This window comes from Mytilus edulis, chromosome 9 (genome assembly GCF_963676685.1).
Source record: "Mytilus edulis chromosome 9, xbMytEdul2.2, whole genome shotgun sequence".
Lineage (NCBI taxonomy): Eukaryota > Metazoa > Mollusca > Bivalvia > Mytilida > Mytilidae > Mytilus > Mytilus edulis.
This window is the reverse complement of record NC_092352.1, coordinates 45810389-45834712: the sequence shown is the minus strand read 5'-3', so window position 1 is coordinate 45834712 and position 24324 is coordinate 45810389. Positions and strand designations below refer to the sequence as shown.

The 24324-nt window shown below is 31.4% G+C and overlaps 1 protein-coding gene across 1 annotated transcript; it reads left to right on the top strand.

Annotated features, from left to right (window-relative positions):
• Positions 1 to 16972: 16972 nt before the first annotated feature.
• Positions 16973 to 19494, top strand: LOC139488485 (GTPase IMAP family member 4-like). Its single transcript, XM_071274160.1, has 2 exons — positions 16973 to 17107; positions 17216 to 19494. The coding sequence occupies exons 1-2, from the start codon at positions 17089 to 17091 to the stop codon at positions 18352 to 18354; spliced, it is 1158 nt and encodes a 385-aa protein (XP_071130261.1). The 5' UTR covers positions 16973 to 17088; the 3' UTR covers positions 18355 to 19494.
• The last annotated feature ends 4830 nt before the right edge of the window (positions 19495 to 24324 follow it).

Here is a 24324-nt window from a genome sequence, read left to right as displayed (position 1 = left end):
ACAGTTATCCAAAAACAAGATAGATAATATATATATATATATATAATTATATACATGGATTTTTGGGTCAAATTTTCGTCTGACAAAATGTCTCTGTCCATTGCCTTATTTCGATAGCACTTTTATCAACTTGAAATGATGAGATCAGTATTGAGTAATGAGGTCAGTTTCGAGTGATGAGGTCAATTCTGAGTGCTGAGGTCAGTTATATACTATAAGTGATTGCTCATCTTTATTTGCTGCATAGAATAACAAAGGTGTACATGGCTGTGTGACAAGATTCTCCAGACCAAAAATAAACAGTGTTTATTGATGAATCTTCATGTTCAACTATATCTTTTCACGTATCAACACAGGAAAAACACATGAACAAAATGTAGTAGCATCTGAATAATCTAGTTTTTTTTTTGTAGAGTTGACAGGAGTTGACCTTTAATGACCCTATACCTGTCCCTCCATATCAAAAATATAGAATCGATATTTATATAGGCTAATCATATAAACAATTCAATAGAGAGAAAAAAAATAATGCAAAAAGAATTCTGAGGAAATTATAATACGTTTTTAAATGATAATAGAATATACCCTCGTCATTTGTACATAACACTTCACCATGACAGAAAGAGAATCATTACATTAGTAACGGGACTGTAGATTGAAAAAAAAATCCCTTTATCACAAGAAGATTCATATGCATATGTTTATAGGACTTTGACCTTCCATTTGATGAGCCATCTGTCGAAAATAGTATACTAAACAACAATTCATACATATAATCAAGATGTTTATAACACTATTTTAGTTTGGTTTGTAAATGGAAAAATGAATATAATTTGATCTCCATGTTGTCATTTTATATTTTGACCAAAAAATACAGCAGTTTGAATAAAATCGAACATGAGGAAGTCTATTTCAATTTTACATGACAAAATGGAATTATTAAGTCCCCAAGTTTATTATCAGTAGAAGTTTGTCCTTTGGCATTGACATGACATTTTACAAACCTTTTGAAAATAGCCCATTTATAAATTTAAAGATAATTAAGAAACTTATTTTTCAACTCCCATGGACAAAGATGATCTTGTTTAGGTCCTTTTTGGTATTATTACTCTTAAAATTCTTCAGTTCTTATATATTCTTTCGTATTTTTGGCTTTGAGCGTTCCTGATTAAGGTAAATAAAAAAGGAAGTTCGAAGGCATTTGATTTTTATTATGATTATTTACATATTTTGATACATACAAAATTATTGCAGACGCCATGCTTGTCCTTTTGAGAAAATATATTATTATATCATATCGACGATCGGAAAACGAGGACATTTTTGTTGTTTATACTGCTTTCCTTGCATGCTTATATATAAGACACACTTAGAATATATGATAATATTTAAACAGTTATTTCGTGTTTTTAATTTTAAGAGACCTCATACTGTTCCCCTAGTTTGGAAGAATAAATAAAGATTTGTAGAACGTTATTTAACTTGTAAGGAAAAAAATTAATCATGTTGCATTTTATTTTCTCCTACATGTAAGTACCACTCAATCATATAATAATTTAGCAATCGCACCATTTGTAGTATAAACTAACTATTTCAGATTTTATCCATAAAAAACGATAACAGTTGATTTGGTCTTTGATCTATAATGCACAATCCAATTTATTATGCAATACATGGTCGCAAAACGACAGTACATGATTGGTTTGTAAAATTTATATATGATTTAAAACGGTTTATTTGATGCCATTTCTGACACACATCTGGGTTATTTGAGTCTTTTCTGATATTCGTCCAGGTTATTCGGTGTCTTTTTTATGATATGAATGCTGCTTAATATGTACTTTCTACTGTTTGTCATTTTGAGTGCCGTTAGTTGATCAAACAATTTGTTTGTACTACTAGATATGTCCAAATAGCTAATAATTCATGAGGTGATATATGGGATTATTGCAAATGATATAACTTTTCACCGACCACCAGAGTGATGTTGTTAATTTTGCTTATTACGTAATCCGAAAAACGAGTTAGAAATACAAATATCAGATACATATAGGTAAAGGTAAATATATACGATTCATAAAAAAGAGGGAATAGTAAGATGTAACTAGATGTCCAGTCTCACAATAATAAAAACTATTATATATAAATAGATATTATTTTAAAGGGGAAAATTCCAGACAACAAAATTTTCGTCGGCAAAATGTCTGTGTCCATTACGTCATTTCTATGGCACTTTGATCAACTTTGAGTGATGAGGTCAATTTTGAGTGATGATGTCAATTTTGAGTGATGATGTCAGTTTTGAGTGATGATGTCAATTTTGAGTGCTGAGGTCAGTTGTACAGATACTATTAGTGATTGGCCATCTTTGTTTGCTGCATAGAATGACAAAGGTGTACATGGCTGTTTGACAAGATATATTCCTTACAAAAACTTAACAGTGTTTCTTAAAGAATGTTTATGTTAACAATATATTTTTAAGGATTAACACAGAGAAAGCACATGTACAAAATGTAGGAGCATCTAAATAATCTGTTTTAATTTTTTAATTTTTTAAGATTTTTATGCAGAGTTCTTGATGACCTTTGACGACCCTCTACCTGTCCATCCATATAAAATATACAAACTCGATATTTGTAAAGACTAAATCATATATACAATTCAATAGAGAGAAAGTACCTTGACCTATAATGGTTTCCCTTTATAAATTGTGACTTAGATGGAGAGTTGTTTCATTGGAACTCATACCACATCTTCCTATATCTATATGATAATAAAATATACATTCTAGATTCGAACGTAATTTTTCACCATGACAGAAAAAGAACCATAAGTAACGTGACTGTAGATAAAGAAATGTTCCTTACTTATTCACAAGAAAATTGAAATACATACATTAATCGAGCTTTGACCTTCCAATCGATGAGCCATCTGTCGAAAATAGTATATAAAGTCACTTACTAAACAACACTGCATACATATAATCATGATGTATATTATAATATTATGTGTTTAACAAGGTGACATGAATAAATTTCGATATAATTTCATCTCAATGATGTTTTATTTGTGGGCCGAAAAAAAAAAAAATTAAAAAAAAAACAATCATTATGAGGTAAAATTAATTTAAGGGGCTCGAGGGTATTAATTCAATTTTTATTCAAATATAGGATATCGTTTTTTTCATAAATGAACTTTATCATACTCAATAGACAATAAACAAAAAATTGGGGTTACCGTTCATTTAGGCTCACAATCTGCCTTCGAAAGACGCATGCATTTTGATAAGGTGTTTTTTTTCTGTTTAACTTATAGGAGAAATAGAGGTGATATCGAAATAAAAGAAGAAATAAATTACAGAAATCGCTTAAAAATTACAATTGTCTAGTTTGAGAACAGCTTTTTTGAAAAAAAACAATAAAAATATAGGTCACCGATGAGTTAAAAAAGATATTTCCATTTTAATACCAAAACAAGGAAGATAATTTTGAGCTTTTTCAATGATATAAACATTTTAAAAGTCATCTGGGGCCAAAACGAATTGATTTTTGGTTGATTGTTGTACCATATCAACTATCAACTTATAGTATGATAAATAAAATTTGAAATGACTAAAAAAAATTTAAAAAAATGCTGCATTATTTGTATTCTCGAGCCTCCTTAACAGACCACAATGAGATATACTAAGTCCCCAATGGTATTATCAGTAGTCCGTACACCGATACTGACATGTATATAACATTTAACCAACCTGTTGGAAAATGTGCATTCATAAGTTTCAAGATACTTACGTTTCAACTTCCTCAGGCAAGGTGACCTATTTTCTTAGGTCTTTTGCGGTAATGTAAAACTTCAAATTTGTCACTTTTTCAGTGCCAAAAAAGATATTAAACGTACATGATCTTTGTGAGAATCACCTTCTGAAAATATATGATTATGCTGTTCCATATCTGGTCTCAAATAAGACGATCTGAAAACGAGGCTAGTTTCTTGGAAATACTCTTTTCCTTATCAATAGAAGTGTGAGGTAATATATATTAGACACGCTTAGAGTTAAAGATATCCGACAGAATATCTTGTTTATCTTGGGAATGTTTAAACAGTTGTAGAATATTTCGTGTTTTAATAATAAAAAAAAAAAGACTAGCTTCATACCATTCCATTAGTTTGAAGAATCAAATGAAGATGTTTAGAACATTTTTTTGGAGGAAAATAATAAAATATGTTCAATTGTGTTTTCTTCTACATGTAAGTGGTTCCCAATTATATAATGATAAAGCAATATGTTGTATGAACTAATTATTTCAGACGTAATTCATAGATACACTATTTTTCATAAGCTGAATCGGTCTATGATCTTTGAAGCATAATTCAATTTATTATTCAACTCATGGACGCTAAACGACAGTACATTATTGTTTATTAAGTTATTATATGATTTTAAACGGGTTATCTGGGGCCTTTCTGATACACATCTTGGTTATTTGAGTCTTTTCTGATATTCATCCAGGTTTTTCGAGGACTTTTTTTGATATTATCCAGTTTATTATGTACTTTCTAATGAATCTCTATTACTGTTTGTCATTTTGAGTGACATTATCAGTTTTATATTTTATAAATGTACAAAAATAAGGATATATATATGACATTATGACCAATGAGACATCTATGCACCAACAGACGTGGTTGTTAGTGATGTAGTTCATTACGTAATCCGAAAAAAAAAGTTCGAAATGGGTTTGGTTAAATAGATTAAGATGAAATTTGGAATACACAATGTGAATATTTTTAGGAGAGTATCAAAGATTTGTCCTTTATCAAATAAAAATAATCGAATGAAAAAAGACAACGAAGAGCACGTAACCATGTGGCGGTGTAAACTATTTTTTGTATTATATTATTGACCGTTAATACTATTTTTCTTGTATACAAAAAGTGTTTTCTAGTTTTCCTATGATTACATATATATTTTATCCAGACACATACTTCAAGATGACATATAGTCTATAATTTAATACAGAAGATTATTTTCTTTATTTGCCATTAAAAAAACGACGATGTAATATCAATGAATAAACTACAGTTTATATATATATAAATAGTATGTTAAAGAAAATATTCTAGACAAGACAATGGGCCTTTTTTGTTTCACGGAAATCCGTCGTCAGCTCGGTCAGTCGTAAACTTTACATACGTGCAAAGCTTTACATTCAATTGGCAAGAACAGATATATTATTATATACTAGTAATTGTTTGCATGCCTTTTTGTTCAAATTTCAGTCTGGCACTTTGATCAGCCAAGAGTGATTAGGTCAGTTTTGAGTGATGAGGTCAATTATACAGATACTATAAGTGATTGGTCATCTTTGTTTGCTGCATAAAATAACAAAAGTGAACATGGCTGTTTCACAATTTTCTACCGATCAAAAGTTAACAATGTTTATTTATGAATCTTGAATGTATACTATATTTTAACCATGTATCAACACAAGACAAGCACATGTAGTAACATCTAAATAATATCTCTTTATTGATGTAGAGTGCCTGCTCACCTATGACAGCCCTCTTTCCCTCTTTTCATGTTAAACATATATGATCGATATTTGGATAGCCCAATTATCTAAACAATTCAATGGAACAAATAAATGCTCCAAGAATTCCTAGGTTTATAAAAATGTACAACCATAAATGGTTATGATAATAAAATATACCATCCAGATTTGCAAAAAAACTTTCACCATGAAAGAAATGAACCATTAGTAGCGTGTACCTGACTGTAGATAAGAAATGTTCAATATAAAGATACCACAATAGAATTAATATACATATGTAAATCGGTCTTTGACCTACCATTCGATGAGCCATCTGTCGAAAATAGTATACTTAACAACAATGCATACGTATAATTAAGAAATCTATAATACATTTGATTTACATGATGAAAATAAACATGTTTCCTTATAATTTCAGCTCCCTGTTGTCGTTTTATTTTTGGGTCGAACAATACAAGATGTTGAAAAAAATCTAACTCATAACATTGATTTGAGTTTTAGAGGCCAACATGTAATAATTCAAATCTCGAAGGATATTATATTAGTCCGAAATTATTATATCATACATTTAAAAAAAAATTATTCGTAAATATTGAAATTATCAGCAAACTAACGTCTCAACTCATCTTTGAAAAATTGACCTATTTTCTTATGTTCTTTTTGGTTATATAACCCTTGAAACAATTATGATTCGAGCGTCACTGATGAGTCTTAAGTGGACGAAACGCGCGTCTGGCGTATATACAAAATTTGAATCCATGTATCTATGATGAATTTATATGTCACATCTAGTCACAAATTAGACGATCTGAAAATGAGGCTATTTCTGTTGGTTGTACAGCTTTATTTTCATGCTATAAGTTCATATACAAGACACACTTTAAACATATCATAACAGTTATCTGGCAGAAAAATATCTTGAACATTTGGAGAATGTTTGAATAGTCTAGTTTTAGGGACCAGAAACTAGACTCACATTATTTCCCCAGAATGAAGAAATAAATGAAGATTTGTAAACCCTTTTCAACTAGATATTAAGAAACACTTAAAACATGCTATTATATTTTTCTTCTACCTGCAAGTATTATTATATAAACATAATACAATCGCACTATATGTCGTATGAGCTTATTATTCTAGACGTAATCTTTATATTCGTTATTTTCCAGAAGCTGAATTGGTCTTTGATCTGTAAGGCGCAATCCAATATATTATTGTTTTATCGCGTTATTATATGATAAAGACCGGGTCATCTGAGGCCCCTTCCGATACGCATCGAGGTTATTTGAGTCTTTCCTGATATTCATCCAGGTTAGTCTAGGTCTTTTTCTGATACGCACCCAGTTGAGAATGCACTTCCTTGTGAACCTCTATTACGGTTTGTCATTTTGAGTGACGTAATTTGATAAGTAATCAGTTTACGGTATTATGTATGTAAAAGAACTAATATTTCATGATACAACAATAAGAATATATAGACATCATTGCCAATGCGACAACTATTCATTGGAGACATAAAGACGTGGATGTAACTAAAGAGGTTTATTACGTAATCAGGAAAAAAATTCAAATGTGAAGTGGTTATACAGATGGATACAGAAGTTATGATATTTTGGTATCGTTTGCCCATCTTTTTCTCTTTTTACTTCTTTACTTTTCCTCAATTAAATCTGTTTGTTTCTGGATTCGAAGTACAGTTTTTCCTATTATATTACCCTTCTATATTTAATGCTCAGTCAAATTCTAACACATACCTTAATGTCTGTAGGAGCATTACCACCAGTAAATATTCCAAAATATCTTATTATAGATATTTGGAAGAATCATATCTAAAACTTCTAGAAAATGTAATAATAGTTTTGAAAAAAAATGTGCTTTTAATCATCAGGCACCAACAACTATTTTCAAGCTATGTTTCTTATTTGAAAAGATTAGATATTTGTATAATATAGAGAGAAATAAAAATGTGGTATGATTGCCAATGAGACAACTCTCCACAAGAGACCAAATGACACAGAAATTAACAACAATAGGTCACCGGATGGCCTTCAACAATGAGCAAAACCAATATCTTATAGTCAGCTATAAAAAGCACCGAAATGACAAATGTAAAACAATTCAAACGAAAAAACTTACGGCCTAATTTATGTACAAAAAGAGATCGTAAAACTGATATTTTGCACATCAACAAACGAGAACCACTGAATTACAGGATCCTAAATTGGTACAGGCACATACATACAGAATGTGACGGGATTAAACATTGTAAGCGGAATCCCGACCCTCCCTTAACTTGGGACAGTGGTTTAACAGTACAAAATAATAACAAACTATAAAAATCAGTTGACAAAGCCTTTATTCATCAGACGGATACATATATATATGGAAGTGTTTAACGACCTTGACTGGCTATACAGCCCTCGCACGGTCGGCTCGGTGCCCGAAGACGTTTGGTGAGCTTTAACATATTTTGATGTCGTGGGTCAGGAACAGGTAGTGGAGGTCGCAATATGTAGGCCGCCATCTTGGTTTTGGTGAGTTGTTTTTGGTTTGTTGACTATTTTGTTGTTTATTCTTCACTAACGGCTGCTTTCAGGGCCAGTTTGGTCAGCTTGGCAGCTCGCTAGCCTCGATGATGGAGTACTGGTAGATGATCTCGGACGTAGTTCGAAAGATGACAGGAAGCGTTATCAGGACCAAAGCCGTGAGGCAGTGAAACGTAGGTCTTATCACCCAACAGCCTAGGATACAGCCCTCGGACGTTAATCGGCATAACACTTCCCATGATACAATGGTTTTGGAGTGCATGTTTACGCAGGTACGCCAACTACTACGTCTATCTGTACGGCATGGATTGGTTTCTGTCATCTTAAGTAGTAAGTCCTTGATATCTAACTGTAAACCCTCATCGAAGATAGCGGGTAAAGGAGAGCTGGCCCAACACGTCCGTTCAGCTGTAATGACTGAGACGTGGATTCGATGATGGATTGGATTGAGACGGACACAAATAGAAATTCCTTTTACTTATGATACACATTTTTAAGAAGTAATCCTAACCACATCGAAATGTTATTTTTCGGACGCTAAATAAGTCTTTTATCTATAAGGCACAATTCATTATGAAATATCAGGAGGCTAAACGACCATGCTAGATCATCTTGATGAAACTATTATGTACTTTGAAACGGTTTATTCTAGGTCTTTTTTATATGCATCCAGGTTGTGGTGGTCTTTTTCTAAAACACATCCAGTATATCTTACACCTTCTTATGGATTATAATTACTATTTGTCATTTTGAGCGGCGTTATTTGTGAATCACAAATAGTGAGTTTTTAGTATCAAATTATAATTTAAGATGTAACCTTTGTGAGATATTTTGGATTATTGCCAATGAGCCAACTATGCCATGGAGACCAAAAATCGAGGATGTTAGTAATGTCGTGTATTGCATAATATCAATGAGAGTTGGAAAAAAATAGCAGTGATTATAGACATGATTCATATTAAAAGGGGAATTAATTCAGACCACAAATATTCTTGGGCATTCATTATTTCACTGTAGTTATCTGAGAAAAGTTATGAGACAAATACGAAACGACTCAGAAATAAGCAAAATACATCAAACGATTTTCACAAATAGACGGGTGTCTATACTATATGTCAAGATATAAATTGCCCGTTGTGAAAAGAGGTGTGAATAAAATTATCAGAGATATTAAGAAGTGTGATACTCATCAAATAATGATATCCGAATTCAGAAAAAAACAAACTTTAAGCTTCAACCTAAACGTAAACATGTGACGATGAGAACTATATTTTTTAGATCTCGACCTACCTGTTTCTTTAAATCGATCCGTGGATTAATAGATAAATGTACCTCGTCTAGTATATATATACGCACTTTTATATTACTGTTTAAGGACAAAATATCTATAATCAGAGCTCCAGATAAGCTGCGTATTTGCGTGATCACGCAATACAATTAATAAAAAACCCAATGCAATTGCCCATTGCAGGGTTCAATAACCCAATTAATTCCAATGAACACCCAATTATATTCCAAAACCATGAGTTCTCAACCCTTTTATTGGCTACAATTTGCGTTATTTACCCTTATCTGTTTACAGTCGTCGCGTAAATCATTTTTATAATATTTATAATTGGAAATTTCTTTCGTTCTAAAAATAGATCCTTGCATCGTGTAGCTTAAATGGGTCCCTGTTAGAGTTTTCCGTTGCTCAATAGGTACACATGTTTTTTGAAAACATTTCGATCTTCTCGGCGTTTATCCAATTAGCGTGTGTCATGAAGTCATATTTTTTTCGCATTGCTCAGGATTTATCAAAACATACATTGAATTAAAACGAAAGTGAATGTCCGGTAAAATATTGAAAAGAAGCATGTTTTCTGCTTCTTTAGAAAAGCTGACGGAAAGTTATGATGATAACAAGACTCAGCCAGTGTTTTTAGGAAGCGTCCATCGAACACACGGGCGTGTGTGCGTACCTTAACGAGAACATTGCTAATAAAAACAGGGTTTCCTTAAGAATTGAATGCTTCTTTTTGTAAATTTATTGGGGTGTAAAAGCGTTGACCGAAGTACATTTTGTATGAAGCGCAGAAGCGCTTCATTCTAAAAATGTGCGCTCGGTCAACGCTTTTACAACCCTATAAAGTTACAAAAAGAAGCATTCAATACTTATAATTACATTTTTTAGCTATGATCATGAAAACACGAATTTTATATATTTTTTAATTTAATTCACCTGTGCACTTTATTGTTGGACCACGTGTTATCACGAATGAACAGTTGTATTGAGCAATGCAACTGCTTACGGAATAACACATGATGTGCAGTTAGCCAATCAGAATAAAGTATTATAATGAAACATACATCTAATGTAATTATTTAAAAATGAAATCAGTTGAAAAGTGAAAGGCCAAATCAATTATGACATGAAAAAGCATCAGAAACCAAAAGTTCTAATAATACAACATGTAGACAACTAAACCCAGATTTATGAAAATTGGAATAAAACAAAAACATTCAAGTATAATTAGAGTTTATATACTATTTTTTTCATTTTACGGTTAACTAATGAATACACACGCAGGCACTGCATGGTCTCAGAATTTATTATATAAAGCATTGTAAAGTTATAAGACGAGTGCCTGTGAATACATATATCCGTTTTTTACAGTTTATATGAGAAAATATAAAACTTGCAGAAGGTTTGAAACAGAACACAAATTAAACCTACAATTGCTCCTCAGTGAACATGGTGAATAAACCAAATAAAACAGCTAGCAAATAACCCTAACCCTAACCAAATAAAACAGCTAAACAAAGAAAGAAACATATTTAAGATGGAAAAAATCTGGGGTTGATATTGCCTAAATATTCAATATTGTATTGATGAAAAAACCCAATACATTAAGGAGCTTGGTGGTGAAAAACCCAATTTGATATTAACATGAGGGGTGAATTGGAATTGATAATGCAATTAAAAAACTTTATCACCCAATTGTATAAGAAAATGGTGGGTAAAAAACCCAATTTGTGAATTCTTATCTGGAGCTCTGTATAATACTAAAATAACGAGGTCTAATTTGTCAGCCATCATGGGGTAAAAACGACAAATCAAAGAATTCAACTTTATATATAGCTAATATAGGACAATGGTGATGATTAAAAATTACACCACTCCAGACCCGTTTGTTTTCCACATATTAATATTGCCAGTAATTAACAAGTTTCGGGTCGAATCCGATACCGATACCAATAGTATATTCACCTGTTACCTATTACCTTATCTGTACGTTCCGCATCTGACAGGCGCACCACCAACCCGTGTAATTAGGATTTTGCTATATACACGGGTCATAATCACAGGATTGACACTATTAAATTTAATCATTGTCAAATTGATCCCTATTGTAGTATTTTAATCAGTAAGACTTTTTAAGATGACCATACGAATACTAAAAATCTGGACTTAAAATTATGCGTATAGGTACAGTTTCAATTTGTTAGAGGGCATGACGTAAAACAGCGAATCAAAGAATTCAACTTTATTCATAACTAATATAGGACAATGCTGTTGATTAAAAATTACTCCATTCCAGGACCTTTAGTTTTCCAAATAATTAATATTACCAATAATTGATAAGTTCCAGGTCGACTGGTTCAAAAAGAAAGATTTTGAAAGCAGATAAAACTGTGCATCTTATAATCGGCATGACTTTATCTGATGACAATATCAATACTAAAATAAGGCTCTCGCATAGTTATATACTTTAATTCAGTCACGGACCCGCGATATCACGGGTGTGTTCTAGTAATACAAAAAATATCAATGCCATTTTGTTTTTACAACAAGGAATGAATACGTTTCAATTCTGGCCATAGAAGTTATCACAACAATGACCAAGATTGATTTGACGAAAACCAGACATAAGGAATATAGTTAACAATAGAGGTAATTAGTAATGTGTTTACAGTTGCTTCCAGAAAAGATTGGTTTGAAAAGATGCTTCTCATATAAAGTAACACTGTCTGTCACTGTCAGTATAGTTAGCAAATTATAACGAAAATAGATAATGAGTATTTTCTGTTGTGTTATCAACAATAGTGCTAGCATTCAAGATTCACTTTCGTATCTATGTCAAAACCTTCAACTACTGTTCATAAATGATAACTTTTCTATATTAAGAGCTACATCGATTTCTACAGGGATAATTTAAGAAATCGCCAATTGGTTTCCTTGCAAACCTATTTGTTGAATCAGATGCATTTGTGTGTCGTTAATAGCTCTATTTTTAGGTCGTGATGCATTGTAATGGATGTTCACCTCGTCTTGTTTGCAGTAAACTTTCATTAAATATTCAAACTGATCTCAATTACTTATGTAATTGGTCGTTTAAGATAATTTTTTGTATAAATATAGTGTTTCATGGTTTTCCAATTCCAGTTTATTTTATCAAGACACATATTTCAAGTTGACAAATATTCTATAGAGAGGCGTTTATTCCTAATTTGCTGTCAAAACAAAATACCACCATGATGACGAAGTAGTATCAATAAAGTATATTGTCTCATAAGCACACATATACGTATGAATAGTAAGTTAACTGGGAATATTCAAGACGACAATGTGATTCGTGTTTGTCTCATGGAAATCAGCTTGTTATAGCTACATGTATATGCAAAACCTTACATTCAAGCGGGTAAAAAATTGAATAACCCCTATATACAAGTATATAAGTATGGTTGTCCCCATTTCAAGCTGTCAAAATCACCGTTGTTACTGACTTGATTTTTATGGTACGGGTTTATCCATTAACTTCAATTGATGATGTCATTTGATGTGTCATATGTACTATTGTTTGTCTGTTTGTCTTTTTCATTTTTAGCCATGGCGTTGTCAGTTTATTTTCGATTTATGAGTTTGACTGTACCTCTGGTATCTTTCGTCCCTCTCTTGTACAGATATCATATCTAAAATTACATATATATATCAAATCATATTGCTTTTCTTTATCTTCTGTTGCTATATAAACAATTTAAAAGGTTTGCTGTCTAACAGAAAGTCGCCTAACCGAATGGAAACGAAGTTTATAGAGGAATTTCAAAGTTTAACAATATTTTATTATGTATCTTTTAAGCATTCCTACATTAAGTATCATCTAAAAACTATGGTTTTGAAAGAACTTTTATAGTAATAATGACAAAACACATGCATGTCCACTCATATGAAATAAATTTAACGTTGCACCTTCGCATAGTTTTAGTGATAATTATTTATTCATATGTGAAGCGTCCGTAGATAACAGAAAAGCTAAATATCGATATCACAAGGAGATTGGTATACTTTTGTAAATCGGTCTTTGACCTGCCAGGCGATGTCCCATCTGTTGAATAATGAGCAGACTAATCAACACTGTATACATGTAATCAAGGTATTTTATAATGCTATTATATGTTTAAGAAAGAGACATGATTATTTTCCTTTATAATTTCAGCCCCATTGTGTTGTCTTTTTAAGTGAAGTATTCTGAAACAGATTTGAGATGTGTGTTTTTTTTTAGAACATAATAGGTCTTGTTTTTAGTATGATAATTGTGAAATTTTAGACATTATATGGTCCGAGTTTTTTTTGGTATATATCGGTTCAGTTCATTGGTCATGAGTCTTGGGAATTTTTAGTAAGTTTCCTATTTGCAATCAAATATTTTTGTATAAGTAGCATGGTCCATATGGAGATAGAAAAGTTATATGATAGATGTTCCACATGTTCAGTCACGACCATACAGTAATGGATGTAACATCAGTAAAAAATCAACAATGTGCAAATGTTACAATATCTTGGATATAAGATTTATACGTGTTACATATATATATATGTGTGTGTGTGTGTTATCGCCGACAAACCTGTCAGATCTAAACATTTGTGTAACACAGGGTTAACAAGTAAGAGAATATAAGTACACTTTTTTTCTGAAGGCCATATGTTTTAACTAGAAAAAAACACAATTACTTCTGAACAATTACATTAGATATAAGATGTTAAAAAACAAAATGTACAACATGTTAACATGTTTCCTGACTGTTACGTTTAATATGATCAAAATTTAATCCAAAGTGACCAATTGTGTTTTGTCAGAATATCTCATAACATGATTCATACAGAAGCTTAACGAAGGCCTCGTTTTTCATTTAAAAAAATGCAATTTGGTTTGGAATTTAGTTTACGACATAAATTAATAACATGTTGATCCTATATTGCTATTTTGGATTTGATAATATGAATATGGCGCTCATGAATCTCATATTGTCATCATTAGGTACACAGAATTAGGTTCACAGCATTAGCGTATTACATAACTCTTATCCGGTTTCCGCGTCTTTCAAGAATTAATATTTTAAGAAGTAAGTACTGAGTCATCGTTCCTTTAATATCAGATTTATAAGTAAACTTTAACAAATGACATTGTTTGGACGCAGACATGTCTCTTAATTACAGTGCACTTATTATGTAACATATCACCTTATCATGAATCATTGTGTCTGCAGTTCGGAAGATAACATATCCGTTGCAATCATCTTTAGATATAACTTTATCGTTTTTAGAAAAAAAAAAGGATTTGTTCAAATCTCCGTCTGAGCTGAATCATTCTTTTTTCGCCCGTAGAAAAACAAGAAATGTCTTTATTTACAAAAGTATTATCAATGAAATAAGATACGTATTTTACTTGATATAAACAATGCTGCAAGTTCACCATTTACATTATTTGTAAAAAGAAAATTACACTTGATAAAATTGATGCTTCATCAACTATAACAGGAAATTTATGGTAATTCAAACCTTCCACCAAAGTACTGACTACTGAGCTGATGATAAACAGAAGTAACATTCCATCCGTATTATAATCGACACACTACTAGAAAATGAAAAAGAAAACTTTTTATAAAATTGCTGCGTCCTACAAGCTTTTCTTGAATATGAACATTCAGATCTTTACATGATTTATACTTCCATTTTTTGCTCATGACAAATCGGCTTAAACCAATTTGTTTTCTGATGTAAAATATTGAAGAGTCAAATACATAGCAGGATGTTACTGTATGGAACTAGAATAAGAATATAATAGAACAAAAAGATATGGGTATTCATCCGTCACACAAAATCAGTATAGTCGGCAAAAACAAAAATACCGTCAGAATAAGCCCAGTTCAAACATTGTAAAAGGCAACAATAGCTATATTGTAAACCAGTGTTTAAATCCAGAAAATTCGTAAGGAATATTTAAACCAATGGCAGGTTAAAAAAGCTAAGAGAACCGCTTAAAATCGAAATTGCAATTAGTTGTCCACTATTTTAACTGTTCACCAAATTGTAATCCTGGTTTCTATATATATACATATGAAAACAAAGGCAGGTGTATGCAGGCATTTCAGTGGGCAACCTTGCCATAACCTTAAAGAGTAGAGTGACAGCCCGACAAAATAGCAAACTGTTAAGGTGAATTGGATAGGCTTGATTTATCCGATCGACACGAAGCACAAAATGAAAACACAAATTCCGATCGAAAACTACAAACAGTTTCCGAAAGTTAATTTAAAGACTATTTCACTTAAAGAATGTTCTCTTTTTCAAAATAAGAATATGTGTATTTAAGAAATACAAATTCCAGAAACAATAAACACTGCTTCCTCTGTCTTTTTATAACTTCACTTCGAATTCAAATCACAAACGGTCCTATCAGTACCATTATTAATGACAAACGAGACTATTCTATTTATGAAATCAAAATTCCCAAACCTTCGCAACAATATACGATCTTCACTTGCATATGTCAAATAACTAACTTCTAAAAAAAAGTTCATTTTGAAGATTCTAAGACCTCTTTGATCAATATTCTATATCATCTTTAGAAATACTACATAGTATCGAATCTAGGTACTGGAGTTACTTATGATCTTAATTGCGTATTACAGTGTCCTTTTGTTCATCTTTCTAAATTTTTGTATACTTTGCTGTTCGGTATATTTTTGGTAATATCCTTTTGTCGTTGATCGTTATTTATACATCCCGCCATTGTGTTATTGTGCCATAGTCATTTTGTGTATTCCTGGCTTTCATTTTTGCTCTGTAGAGTGCCTGCATGCCATTTTGTTTTTCTTTGTTGCTTTCGTTGTTTGTTTGTTTTTTTGTGAAAAATGTTTGTTTTAGAAAGTTACCAAAGTTCTAAATTGCCTAACATTATGCCGTATTCCTTAAAGGTGAAAAAATTAGCAGGAAACGCCCTTGGCTCATTTCATTTGATTTGCGTCGATTTTAAATATCAAACAGACCTTTTTAGTTCTCATTACATGCAGAAAAGAAAAAAAAAACGATTCGATCTGCATAATGTTTTGGAATTTCAAGAGTATTCTATGCCTTGTGGTAAAAATATTATCAACATAAATATTATAAAATAAAATGGGGTTTAAACGGGAAGTAACTCGTTATAGTATCATTAAATATGCATTGCATTGTGAAAAGACATCTTCTACAATGTAGCAAATTAACAACTTGGATGAAATCCTTCTAAAAATATTAAAACATCTCTTCCAACTTTATTTTAAAAATCATTAGTATGTTTCTATAGTTGTATATCCAATGCAGTCCTTATGAAATAAAAAAAATTTAACACTGCCAGTGATCGATGATATTTAAGTTTTATAATATTTAAAAAGGGAGATAAACTATATTCGTCAAAATGTTAAATAAATTTGATTATTTCCAATTTAGTATTTATTGACAGTGCTTTGGTTTGATTTTTAAATCAAGAACGTAATTCATTTGCAATATTTATTGAGAAAAGACGGAATAATATTTTTTTTACATTTATGTCAGTTGAATATGTTCACTAGCGCATTACGGTAGTTAAGCTAAATGAAACGAACCAGTATAAAGCAGAAATTTAAATTAAATCTGCAGGTGTATGTACATCTATATAAGAATTATGTAAAATGTGTGACTGGTATTCAATATGGCAGGAGTCTTTACAGGTATATTTTCTTTGACGTCTTGCTTAAAATTTGTCGTGTCTGTTTCGTATTTTACAACTTTATTTAATTACTTTAACGGTATGCTAATTGAATTAACTTTTATTTCAGATTTAACTGGTGCTGTTAAAAATCTTTTCTCTTCAACCGAGCATTACTACAAACTTGAAGATGAGGTTAGAATAGTTCTAATAGGAAAAACAGGAGTAGGCAAAAGTGACACCGGAAATACGATCCTTGGAAAGCCAAAGTTTAGGTCGGGAAACGCGTTGATGTCCGTTACAAAAAAATGCAAACTGGCAGAAGCCGTTCGAGAAAATAGGAAAATCGTTGTTGTTGATACGCCTGGCCTTTTCGACACTTCAACCAGTCAAACAGACACAAAGCAAGAAGTGGCAAAGTGCATTGGATTAACATCTCCTGGTCCACACTGTTTTTTACTTGTCCTATCAATAGGAAGATTTTCCCCTGAAGATAAAGACTCTGTGGAAACAGTGTTTAAATTATTCGGAAAGGATGTGCATAAGTATGTTATTATTATTTTCACGAAACTAGATACCATTTCAAAGAAAGGAAAGGTTAAAGATAAGCTTGATGAATACTTTGGAGAAATACCTGAGGCACTAGAGACACTCTTTACGCGTTGTGAGAATAGAGTTATTGCATTTGACAATACAGCACCCTCAAAAAAAAGAAAAGAACAGTTTAAAGAACTATTTCGTCTTATAAGGGAAACTGTGACAAAAAATGGCGGTCTTTACTACACAAGTGAAATGTTTGAAGAGGCTGAAAAGTTAATTCAGATTGAAATAGAAGAAGAAATACGAAAGCAAAAGCAGAATGCTATTGATGAAGAACAGAAGCTTAGGCAGGAAATATCGACCGAAAAAGAGATTGAAGTCAAATTAAAACTGGAAGAAGAACGATCAAAATTAAATGAAGATATGGAAGAGAAAATAAGGCAGCTAGAACAAAACGCAATAAAACAGGAACAAAAAGTTAGACAGGAAATGGCTGATGCAAAAGAAAGCGAGATAACACAGAAGTTAGAAGAAGAGCATAGAAAGCTTGAAATGGAAAAAGAGAAACTGAAATTTATGGTTGACAGCCAACAACAATACGACCTTCGAACTACTATTAGACAAAAAATAGAAGATGAAGATGAATCTTTGACTGAAAAATTCTTGTATGGTCTGTCAAGTGTTATAACTGGAGTTGTAGCACCAGCAATTAAGTTTTGGTCAAAATAATTATTATTTAGTAATTATTCGGATATCATTTATACACACAACTAGTGAATTTATCCGGGTTCTGTTGCACAAATGTAGGAAAAACAAAATACTATTGTGTTGAATTGGCAACAAATAAACTTTATTTTCTCTTACAGTTTTTGATAATTATAAGATTACCTTGTAACGTCAGATTTCAAGATAGAGTAATACATTTGCACGTAATATTGATAAATTGGGGTAATAGTTAGTTGGTCCGGTTAGTTATGTGAATTTAAATCATTTCAAAGTCAAATGATTATACAAGATTTTTGTTTTGGTTTAAAGTAAAACGTTAATTTCAATACGAGCTATAGCCAAGATAACTTATAGTTGTAGATTAACATGTTGAAAGTCTGAAAAGTATTGCCATTCTGGAATTGAATTAAAAAAATTGCGATGGCATGATGATTTTCATGAATGAAATTCAAAGTTACGTAATTAAATTAGAGTTTAAAAAGCGGGAAAATAGTAAAAGGAATAACATGAATACTGAATTCCAAGGCAAATTTAAAAAAAGCGTAAAGTCCAAGAAAATTGAAAAAAAATCAAACGCCACCAATAAATATGATCAACGGAACAAGTGAAAAACATCTACCATTGTGATGACTTGGTAGAGACGGTACATTATTAAATCGATAGCTTAGAATTGACGATCCGGATCATACTGGGGACATATTTAAGTATACAGATATGATTAACGATATTGACAAATGAGAACTGTACACCAAAAAGATCAAATAATACCGAAATGACAAAATTTCGGCATGACTAATAACCTTTTAAAGTGTTAACATTTAAACAAACTGCAACATACATTACATCAGAAAGTACTTCGGTATCTTATATATTCTCACGATTTAAAACGCAAATTGATTTGCATTTATGTAATACCATGAAATACTATACCATGGAGATATTATATGCATGTAAAGGTATGTTTATATATAGTAATGTCAATGATACAACTGAAGCATACCAAACAAGTTTTTTTTTATGTTTCAACCTCTTTCTTAAAACATGATTGATTTTGTAACAATAAAGCTCATTTTTTACTGCAATTAGGTATATTGTATTGCATGTGCTTATGGTTAGTCCGTAAATAAAACCTTGTTTATATCAGATGCTTTCTTTTTGTTATTATATAAAGGAATAAAGTGTTTATAGTAAAATTTAATTCGATGTCCAGCATAACTTTTTGCTTCTTTTGTTATGCTTCAGTAAGAAAAGTAAAAGAACAATTAGACACTTTATACCAGAAAAAACACAGGATATGGGATAAAATCAGTGCATACACAGTAAATAAAACATATGCATGACTTCAAGTAAAAGGCTATGTGACTTACAATTGTTTTTAGTATTTTGTTTTATAAATTTGACTTTGTTCATTGTTGAAGGCCGTACACCCTATAGTTGTTAATTTCTTTGTCATTGTGGTCTCTTGTGGAGAGTTGTCTCATTGACAATCATACCACATTCTTTTTTTATTTAAATTTTCGAGGATTAATTTGTTATCTGCAATTTATAATAAACCGTAATTGTTTATTTGTGTGTATGTAAATTGCGTACACCATGTTACCATATGTTGTGTTGATACATGCGTGTGACGAACAGTTCATAATTCTTTTGTGGTATACTCGTGTACTGTCGTAAACTAGTTTAATGGAAGGTGTCCGATGTTATATGTGGTTTACACGGTGTAATGTACTAATATACAAATGTATATTATATATTTATGTATTTCTCTGTCCTAAGTGTTCTTGTGTTTTTTGTACTGTAGTCCTGTCACATTATGTTGACATTTTAATGGTGTTCTTTTAACATTGCCATATAAGCAGGAGGTTTAGCTAGTAAAAAAAGCAGCTTGAATTCACCATTTTTTCTTAAAATCCTCTGTACCAAGTCAGGAATATGGCAGTCCGCTTCGATTTATGTATGTGTTTGTTTTTTGTAGCAGTTCAGTGTTTCTGCTGTTCCGTTGTTTTCCTCTTAAAGTTGAAGTGTTTCCCTCTGTTTTGGTTTGAAACCCCGATGTTTCTTCGCTAATTCGATTTATGGCTATTGCACAGCGTTATTCTACTTTTGCCTTTACCTGTATAAGCTAGTACAAGTCAATTAAGTAGGTCTTAATTCTACAACAGAAAAGATCATAATTTAGAGTGCACGATTAAGCGACTTTTGATTTTCCAAGTGAAAAATTGACATACAACAGCGACCAATGAACGTTTGAGACCTCTGTAAAGGTGCTTACTACTGGGTTGGTTATTTCCTTAAAAACAACACATTCTACCAGCACTGTTATCGATCTAGCAGTTATAAAATAATCAAAGATACAAGGATTGTAATTTTGCCCCGAGCTTTTTTGTTTGAGGGAGGAGGGACATTGAAAATTATGTTTAACGTCATTCTTAATTCCGATACATGCGTAACTGGACGAACAATACTTTCGGTAACTAAACGTTCCCCAGAAAAACTTATTATTTAAACTTTATTGGCAACTGACATTCAAATATTTATAGGATACGTGTACCATTCTTCATAACTTTTATTCCAATAGGATAAAAGATGATACAGATGTCAAACAGTGCTTTTCTGTAAATTTGATTGACACAAGTTACTATTACCGTTGCTAACAATGCCTTTGATTGATTGAAGGAAAGATACCAGGCTTATATTCCATGAACAGCATACTTGTAATTCGTATACAGAAAACTGAGCAGGGGCACTTGAGCAAAACATTATAAGGACAAATCAAAACAAGTAAGGTATTACATTGAAACAAAAGAATAATTGTTAAATTATTTTCTTTATATTAATCCAAATCAATATTGTTTGTAGATCTTTCTTGATAGTATAGTTTATTCGTAATCAATTAGCATTTGGAAATCATTGTCGGGTCAAGCTTTTGACCACAAAATTGAAATGTAAGGATAAGCCTTAACTTTTGAAATAGTATGGGTGAAAAATCTATCAGCTACCGTCTTAATTCCAGTTGGTGTTACTTTGAAATCCGACAGCAGCGATATGAGGAAGAACGAATTTAAACAACACTACACATTGTTACGGTCACCGTTACAAATTTGTTTACTGATACCATTTGTTTGTGTCCCAAATTATCTGAAGTTTTAATAAGTATGTTCTTTTTGTTTTCTCTATTTCTGGATTTGCACGGCACGCATGCATGATTGTATTTGAGATGTTTATACCGTCGAGACACCGAAATTATCTATGTTGAGAGTTTATGCAATCATTTAGGTTTTATTCGCTTAGTTTGTATATTCAAAAATAGTTGAGAATATTAGTACTTAAAAATTGCAAAGTAGTTAAACCATTTTGTTCTTAGAATCAAACAAAACACTCCTATATCGCTTCCATACGGTAAATAAAGGCAATAGTAGTATACTGCTGTTCGAAAGTCATCATTCGATTGAGAGAAAACAAATCCGGGTTACAAACTAAAACTGAGGTAACAATGTTTTTCTTTACAAAGGGTTTATTGTTTAATTCGTCTTTTTCAGTTTTAATTAATGAACAAACGTGTAATCTAATTTTGTTCTATGTTGACAATTAAACAATATGGTATTTTTTTCTTCTTACATTAAAGTTGTATTGAGGTTATGGAAATATTTCACAAATATAACATAAACGATACTTATTCATATTCAATTAATGATAAATTCGAATGAATACTAATAATTATTTCAGTTAAAAAAAATCAATTACTGCCATTGATTGTTTTACTGTTTAGCTGTAAAAGCTCCGTGCAGAATACTGTTTTCAAGTCTCTGTGTAATGGAAATTTGGTTTAGATTTCATACCAGCAAAATTACGCAACATACTTTATAAAGATCTTTGTACTGGTATATATTGCTCTAATCTTAACAGATTTACACTAGTCCTGATGAGTTAATATCTTTCTATAGTAATCATGCGGCTTCATTGATATCGTGTTATCAATTGTCAAAACTTAAACAGGTCGAATTTTATTCAAGTCTCTTGTGACGGTAACAAAATAAAGCCAATTTGTCTGATAGCGTCAAATAGCTTTTAGAGGAACCGATTCAAACATTGACATCAACTGTATCTCGTGAGATTCTGTGTTTTTTTTTTATAATGTAGGCATTTCAATTTGATATCCATAGAATGCGCAGCAAGCCTAGAATTCTAAATTACATATACCAACTGTCCAAAAGTGGAGAAATATCTTACTGGTTGTTTTGTTGTCCACATAATATAATAAGATATGCATCAACTATGCGGCATGGGTTTTGTTAATTGCCGAAGACCGCACGGCCACCTTTAATTGTTAATTTCTATGTGTATAGGTCTCTGGTGGAGAATTTTCTCAATGTCAATTATACATCATCTTTATTGTATATTCATATACTAAACGTATTACACCACAATGATGATCACTGTCCAAGAACTATAAGAAAAAAGAGCATAACCCCAATTATTTCTGCCATAAAACCTAGACGCATAAGAGATAGGACGAAAGCAATAGAAACTAACATATGATACTATAGATAAGATAAGATTAGATGATATGTAAACAATGGTGAAGTATATATACTAGTAGTAATGGAATAAAAATAGACAATAACACATTATTCCAAAATTGATCAATATGATTGTATACCTATTAAATATCAAGGCATAAAGAAAGTAATTCAATACGATGCCATTAATCAAACTCCTGACAGGATATTAAAATATCTAATAATCGAAAATTAATCAACACAGAGTGCACAATAACCGACAAAACATATTAAAACAGCAAATATAGTTATAACTGGTTTTAATATGCACTTTTCAGAAACATGAGAAAATAGATTGCGGATTACTGACAGATTATGATGCAATTTAGTTCCCACTTGAGTTTAACATCCAAGATTGTTATTTAAAGTTACAGAAATTCTTCTGCAATTCTTTGGAGAGTCCACGACTTGTCTTTTTTTTTAGGAGTCTTCCTTGAAATGAAGCAGAACATCGAGATGTCTTCGAAATATGATAAGATAATTCTCTTTGTGAAGCAGATTTTTTTAGAATTCGTTTGACTTAAATATATCATCGGCTAGAATTAAAACACTATTGCCGAATTTTGTTCAAGAACTAGAGACTATTAAAGCGTATTTTTTCTAGAATTCATATGACGTTGATGAATAAACGGTCAGAACGTAATTATAAAAATATTAAAAAAACACGTTTTAAATTTCTACGTCCGAAGCGGTTTTCTGGATTAACCTTCACCAAGAATACTCAAAGCCACATATTTGAAACAGATGGGCTGCTATATAACCGAAAACGGACATAAAATCTAGCTTGATTCATCTTAGGTCGAATTTACCGGTGGGAGTGTGAACCTTAGATTCTTTAAAATACCAAAATTAATAAAAGGACAAATCAGGAAAGTATTTTTTTTATAAATCATGTCAGTACCAAAGTACAGAATGCTGAAGTTAGTTACCCTCAAGGTTTGATAGTCCAACAGCAGAGCTATCAACAAAGTTTAGTAAAAATATATTAAACGACTTGTTTTTAATTTCGTGCGTCCGAAACGCTTTTGGATTTACCTCTATCGGGAATGATCAAAGCTCAATATTTAAAAGCCAAGGATGTAAAAGAACAGACACAGTTGAAGAGTTATATGACCAAAATAAAATTGTAAATATACATATATAGCTAAAACCATATAAGGTCAACAAACCAAATGATGCGGAAGCCTTATTTTCTTCATGGTATCCAATTTACAACATGAAAAACATGGCACGTGCTATGAAGTAATCAACCAATTGATGTATAAGAATACGAATGTCCTTCGAGAACATTCCCACCATATTAACTTCTTGTTGCATGAAAATCAAATGTACCTGTCTCAACGACGACGGCCCAACTTTTTTTTTAAGATGGTGATTACTATGAAAAATAGCCATTTTTTTCTTTAAAACATTT